A 7,337-nucleotide genomic window follows, 5' to 3' on the forward strand; every position below is an offset into this window, starting at 1 on the left:
CCTTCTCTCTTTACCCTGCATTTCTATAATAAAGCTCTTAAACCATAGAGAGTCTCCGCTCCTTCAAGTTCCGCTGTGCAGTCTGGGCAGTGTTGTGAACTGCTTCTCCTATTCCCCCTCTCCTGCAACCCTGGGGCTTTAGAAAGGTAGCTCTGGGGGGGTCCCTGGTTGGGGGCTTCTCCTTTCTCTACCCCCTGATGTGTGGCTCAGGCATGCTCACCTGGGGACTAGTAGAAAAGCACCTGGCAGTCTCCCTGTGTCTGCCTGCCCAGAGTACAGGAACTCTGGCCAGACATGGCATATTTTTCCTCCCCACTTTCCCCCAGTGCCCCCTGGGCCCCCCTTTTATTTTGTTCCCAACATTCTGGGACATATAACTTTAGTTTATTCTAAAGCTAAGACCCTCATATGAGATCATAGGCTACTTACAAGCTGTGAGGTGAGGTGACTTGTATGTAGTTTTTCATCTTTCTCCAAATGAATAGTGTTGGCTCAGAGACATCCCCCAAACCATCTTACCTCTTGCTTCTGAGTGCATGCAGCTGTTGCTATGGCTACATTATGACATAGGAACAACTATCCCTGAATTCACCAGAAAGAGACAACATTCATGGACTGAGGACCTGCTACTCAGATGGACTAGGAACAACTGAGGTGCCTTTTATTCCCCTGGGTAGTCCAACTAAACATCCTATTTCTGACATATATGTAAAAGATCAAATCCAGACATGCTTGATCCAGCTAGATTAGATAATCCAGCTGTGATTTTTGACAATGGTTCTGGACTGTGTAAAGTTGGAATTTCAGGAGAGATTGAACCTCGTCATGTCATCAACTCTGTCGTTGGGCACCCAAAATTCAACATACCATCTGCAAGATCTAATCGGAAAAGGTACTTTGTGGGAGAAGAAGCTCAGTGCATGTACGATGGCTTATATCTACACTATCCTATTGAGCGTGGACTGGTAACTAGATGGGATGACATGGAAAAACTGTGGAAGGACCTTTTTGAGTGGGAGCTAGGAGTGAAACCCAATGAACAACCAGTTTTCATGACTGAGCCCTCCTTGAACCCACAAGAAACCCGAGAGAAGACCACAGAAATAATGTTTGAGAAATTTAACGTGCCTGCCTTGTATCTTTGCAACCATGCAGTAGGAGCCTTGTGTGCTTCTGCCTGTATCACTGGGCTGGTCCTGGACAGTGGAGATGGGGTCACCTGCACTGTTCCCGTCTATGAAGGCTACTCTCTGCCTCATGCTATCACCAAGCTATATGTGGCAGGGAGAGATATCACAGAACACCTCACCCGACTCCTTCTTGCTAAAGGTTACACCTTCCCCTGCATCCTCAACAAAGCAGTGGTGGATGATATTAAAGAGAAGTTATGTACTGTCTCCTTGGGCTACAAAGACACAGAAAAGAATTTTCAGCAGTTCCTAAGAAAATACACACTGCCAGATGGGAACACTATCCAGATGAGTGACCACCTGTGCCAGGTGCCTGAGGTTCTTTTTACACCTGACCATCTAGGCATTCATGATTTAGGAATCTCAAAAATGGTCTGCAACAGCATCATGAACTGTGACACTGACATCCAGGAGAATCTGTTTGCTGAGATTGTGCTTTCTGGAGGTACCACAATGTTTCCCGGGCTTCAGGATAGACTCCTGAAAGAACTAGAAGATCTGGCTTTTGAGGGAACACCTATCAAGATCACAGCTTCCTCAGACAGATGTTATTCGGCTTGGATTGGTGGATCTGTCATGACAGCCATGTCAACATTCAAGCAGATGTGGGTTACTGCTGAGGACTTCAACGAGTATGGGCCATTTGTGGTTCAAAGAAAATGCTTTTAAGGACCACCGAACTCTGGGAACTACTATAAACACAAGATGACAAGGAGTATTAGTGGGGAAGTAAACATCATTCCTTGGCATTTAATGAAATAAACAAATAAGCTGTCACTGATTTCGTGTTTTAATTATTTATGCTCCAAAAGTAATTTTATTTTATTTGTGTGCCCAAGTGTATGTATATGCACCACACAAATGCAAGGGCCCTTGGAGGTCAGAAGAGGGCATCAAATTCCTTTTCCTCGGAGTGATTGTGATTAACCAGTTTTGGATGCTGAGGGACACACTCTTGTTCTCTGCACTCACCCTTTAAGTCATCTCTCCAGTTATCCAAAGTTTGTTTTTATTTATTATATTACATATACCTTTCCTCTATTATAGGTCTCTTTAGTGTGTTCTTTATTCAACAAAGAGCATGCAAATTGTTCAAATGAGTATTTAGTAGGTGTGCAGTAAAAGGTTCTGGGACCTTAAGCATAGAAAGTTGGTTGATGAATCCTATGAATCTGTTTCAAATGCGTTCTCCTAAAACCTAGTGCACAGTACACACAAAAACATCGAAGAAAACATTGGAGCTTTTAAATGAAGTACAAGTAACAATACTGCCCTACACCTTCCTATGGATCAAAACATATTTTGAATTGATTTCTACTGCTGTTTTAAGAAGTGAGGCAACTAAATAGGTGGGCTCATAAATTCCCATTAACTTTAAGCTCTATAAAAGATTAACTATCCTCCCAGATGAATAGTTTTTGTATTAGTTTCAAGGATAGTGATTTCATAATTTTCTTAGGAAGTAGAATGCTAGAAATAGATAATATATTCCAATGAAGTAACTATTGAATAAATTATATATAAATACTTATTTTCAGTAACTATGTATTTTCCACAAATATTATGGAGAGATGCAGTAAGAATCTATTCCTGTAAAGAAAACAATGGCATTTCTGCTATCATAGGAGTAAAAATTACATACACATATAATTTTGCTTATTTTCATATATAAATATAAATTAACACTTATTTCATATAATTATTTGGAGAGAAGTTTTAAAGTATGCGTTTTCTGGTTTGCTTTCTATTGCTGTGATAAAGGACTGAACAAAGTAATTGGTGAAGGAAGGGGTTTAGTACATCTTACAAGTTAGCATTTGCATCAAGGAAAGCCAAGATAGGAGTTCAAGATGGAAACCTGGAGGCAGGAACTGAACCATAGATCAAAGAGAAACACTAATTAATGGCTTGCTCTTTCTGGCCTGCTGAGTTACTTTACTTATACAGTAGAAGGCCACCTGCTCAGGAATGGTACTACCCACAGTCATCTGGGCTTTCTACAGAAAGTAGCAATTCAGAAAATGGCCCACCAACACACCCACAGGGCAATCTTATAACAGCAATTCCTGAAGCGAGGTTTCCTTTTCCTAGGCGAGTCAAGTAGCCAACTGATGCTAAGTATGAGAGTAAGCATCATGAGTTACTAATTACTTTTGAATGGGTTTTTTTAAAGTACAGTATAGTTTTTCCTTGTTTAAGTTCTTTTTCAGATTATCTGTAATAAACACAAGTTTGTTCTCATAGATAAGGCTTTAAATCTGAAAACTACTGGTTACCCTCATGGCTTTCATCCTACTATTGCATCAGTGGGCATGTTTCATATCAATAGTTATCATTTCTCACAAGGTTTATGGCTGAATAAGCCTGTTGAGAATTATTCTTCTTCAGGAGCCTGTTTATTGCCTTGTGGTACTATGAAAGCTAGTCACCAGGAAGAAAGTTCATGGGTTAGTCCCAGTTTTATTTTCTCCTGTGCTATCCATTTGGTGTCCTTGGCAGTAAAGTATTAGCATCAAAATCAGCTATGCAACCAAGAGTAAATATCCACAACAGCTTGTATTGATGGAGGAAAACTAACTTATTATTTTGTTAAATGGGCATACTATTAAACAAAATGGGTATAATATCAAATGGCTTTCTAAATATTTAACGTTATATGCATATATTAAAGTTCTCATTTTCTAAGAGAAAATACTTTTTATAGTAAATAATAGATAATACAAAGACCCATAACTGGTGGAGGTATAGTAAATAAATGACCATAGAGTACAGTCCTAAATAGCACATCTTTATAACACTTTCTACAATCAAGGATCATAAAGCATTTCAAATGAGGGGATGAACTAATTTTAGGATCCAAAGGGCAACTTTAGATGCAATGCCCTACAGTGGTCACAGGGAACTTTTAGAGTCCTCCTCCAGTGGAAAGACAGGACATCACATGGAGGGATGGGGTTGCCATCCCAGAGTCAAAAACTCTGACCCAGAATTGTTCCCATCTAAAAGAACTGCAGGGACAAAAATGAAGAGACTGAGGGAAAGGAGGTCCAGTGACTGGCCCAAATTGGGATCCAGCTCAGGGAGAGGCCTCAAGGCCTGACACTAATACTGATGCTATAGTGTGCTTACAAACAGGGGCCTATCATGACTGCCTTTAGAAAGGTACAACAAACAGCTGAAATAATCAGATGCAAATATTTTCATCCAATCAATGAACAGAAGCTGCTAAACTGTATGATTGAATTAGGGAAAAGCTGGAAGAAGCTGAGGAGGAGGCTGACCCTATAGGAAGACCAGCAGTTTCAACTAGCCTCGACCCCAGGGATCTGTCACTGAGCCACCAAAAAGGCACCATATACCAGCTTATATGAGGCCCCCAACACATATACAGCAGAGGACTGCTGAGTATAGATTCATTCAGAGAAGATGCACCTAACCCTTGAAAGACTTGTGGCCCCAGGGAGTAGAGAGGTCTGGTTGGGCAGGGGATGGGGACATCCTCCTGGAAAGGAGGGGAGGAGGTGTAGAATGTGGAACAGTTGGAGGGTGGACTGGGAGGGGGATGAAGACTGGACTATGAAAACAAAAGCATTAAAGAAGAAATAGGAAAAGAAAAAAGACCTAAAGTACACAGAAGATTGCTGTGAAATAGGGTCTTCTGGAAAGTATACCAGTGCCATTGATCATGACTGCTATTGTACTCTGCACAAGATCAAGTTGGTCAATATTCCATTTTGCGTGGGGTAAGAGGTTATGAGGTTATATCCTTATGTGAACGAAAATTACAGTTGATATATACTGGTGGATTGTTAATTTTCTTCAGGAGTATGGATTCTCATATGTTAGCCATGCTCCAGTGTATGACCATTCACCTGCTAGTATATGGGTATCACCAACCAGACTCAGTATGATATAAAAAATATATAAGTAAGAGGGCATGATGCTGATGAGAAAATATGGAAGAGGCAGATTCTAAGAACTGATAAGAGTAGATAAAACCAAGGAAACAGCATCTTCCAAACACATCAGGTCTGCTGCACTTATGAATTCACAGAGACTGTAGCAGCACACACAGGCATTCACAGGCAATGTATGGTTCTAGAACTGAAGGGAGGAAGTAGACACAAGCTCCCATCCATTATCAAAAAAAAAAAAAAAAAAGTATCTCCAATAGACATCCCTTTGCAAAGGAAAAATTAGTTTCTCCAAAGAAATCTCTCTTGGTATATAAGACAAACTCAAAAGTAGGCTCAATGCCCAGTAATAGATGGCAAGAGCAAAATGAACTCAATGGTTTTTTGTAGACTTTTTGTCATGTAATGTTTTGGAAGGTTATTTTATTTTATTTGGTTTTGTTGTTGTTAATTTATTGCACTGGCCATTTGATTATATATTATGGTTTCTGATTGTGTGTTTTTATAGGTTTTTGGTTTGGTTTTGTTTTCTCCTATGTGAGTGTGTGGATGCGCATGTGTGTGTGTGTGTGTGTGTGTGTGTGTTTTGTTTTCTTTGTTTTTATATTTTTAAATTCTGTTCTTGTTAATTCTGATTCTTTTGTTTTGCTTTGGAGGGTTGTTTGTTTTGTTCTGTTTTGTTTTGTTTGGTTTAATATTTTCTAAATGCACAGAGATAAAGAAAACCTGGAGTTGGACAGTTAGGAGATAGGAAAGATCTAGGAGCACCTGACTGGGTAGGGGAAACCATGGTCAGAACATAATGAATGAAAAACTTTATTTTAATTAAAATAATATTCTAAAAGAAAACAAAAAAAATTGTAAGCTTCAGAAGATAGGAGTGCTGTGAAAATTTGTCCTCTAAACATGACTTGGCCATAATGTGTATTACTTCATGGCAGCTGAGGTTAGCCACGAGAGACCTGCACCAGTCATAATTTTATCATGAAAGTGGAGGATGAGTCTGTAGACCTTCACTGCCACCCTTACCTGATAAGTTATGGGCAATTGGTTCCTATGTTGCATGAGGGAGTGTTGCTTTTCTATAGGAGTGTAGCCTGTCACTAGTAGACACTCCATGTTTGAGTGGATAGTTCTCCAGATGTACACAAATGGAAAATACTAACTGGTCTCAGGGATGATGAGAAATAAGGGCATGATGTAGAGGTGATATTTCATCTATAAAACTGATACAATGTAAACATATACAAAGTTTTCAAGAAAGAAAAACTAAAACATAATTATGTTTCAGATTGAAGAAATATTGATAGATTCATGACAGTTGCTTTACTAGCAATATTTTGTCATGAAAAAAAAATTTAAGACTGCATAAAACTCAAGTCTAAATCAATCAAAGACAGTAACATAAAACCAGACCTACTTAATCTAATAGAACATTCAGTGGAGATTAACCTTGAACTTGTAAGTAAAGGAAACAACTTCCTAAACAGAACACCAATGGCTCAGACACAAAGGTCAAGAGTAAATAAATGGGACCTTACAGAATTGAAAAGCTACTGTAAGTCAAAGACACTGTCATCAGAACAAAATGACAGCTTACAGATTGGGAAATTTTTTTTCACTAACCCTACATCTGTCAGAAGGGTAATAACCAAAATGTATAAAATATCACCGTCAATGAGGTAACCCAGATTCATGGTATGTACTCAGTGATAAGTGGATATTAGCCTAAAAGCTCAGAATACCCATGAAAATAATAAAGGCCCAAGTGAGGGTGCTTCAATCCCACTTAGAAGTGGGGACAAAATAATCATGAGAGGCAGAGGGAAGGAGAGACCTCTGGGGAAGGAGGGGGAGGGGAAAAGTGGGGAAGGGACAGGGATAGGGAGACAGGAGAGGAGTACAAAGGGCCAGGAGAATAAATGGAATTTTACAGCTGCTACAAGGGGTTGGGGTGGGGTAAAACTCTAGACAGTTCCAGAGACTTAAGATGTGAGAGCCTCTCAGGTCTCAATGGAGATGACTTAGCTGAAATGACCAACATGAGGAGATGGAACCTGAAGGCACCACCTCCAGTAGGTAGACAAAGGCCCCCAGTGGAGGGATGCAGCCACCCACCCATCTTCATTTTTTTTTTTTTTTTTTTTTTTTTTTATTTTTTTTTTTTGTGTAGACTTGTTCTCACTTAAAGGAAATACGGAGACAAAATGGGACAGATTAGAGGAAAGGCTAT

General features: G+C 39.6%; 1 protein-coding gene and 1 long non-coding RNA gene across 2 annotated transcripts in view; one reads left to right on the forward strand and one right to left on the reverse strand.

The window, feature by feature from the left end:
• LOC110286193 overlaps positions 1 to 530 on the reverse strand; it is a 47,935-nt gene extending 47,405 nt beyond the window's left edge. The window contains exon 1 of the long non-coding RNA XR_002377126.1: positions 430 to 530. This is a non-coding gene — a long non-coding RNA (uncharacterized LOC110286193). The remainder of the gene's footprint in view (positions 1 to 429) is intronic.
• Positions 531 to 617: 87 nt separating this feature from the next.
• On the forward strand, positions 618 to 1,958 carry Actrt1 (actin related protein T1). The gene has a single exon (XM_021153712.1). It carries the CDS (start codon positions 729 to 731, stop codon positions 1,857 to 1,859), a length of 1,131 nt encoding a protein of 376 aa, XP_021009371.1. The 5' UTR covers positions 618 to 728; the 3' UTR covers positions 1,860 to 1,958.
• Positions 1,959 to 7,337: the final 5,379 nt, after the last annotated feature.

Source organism: Mus caroli, chromosome X (genome assembly GCF_900094665.2).
Source record: "Mus caroli chromosome X, CAROLI_EIJ_v1.1, whole genome shotgun sequence".
NCBI classification, from domain to species: domain Eukaryota; kingdom Metazoa; phylum Chordata; class Mammalia; order Rodentia; family Muridae; genus Mus; species Mus caroli.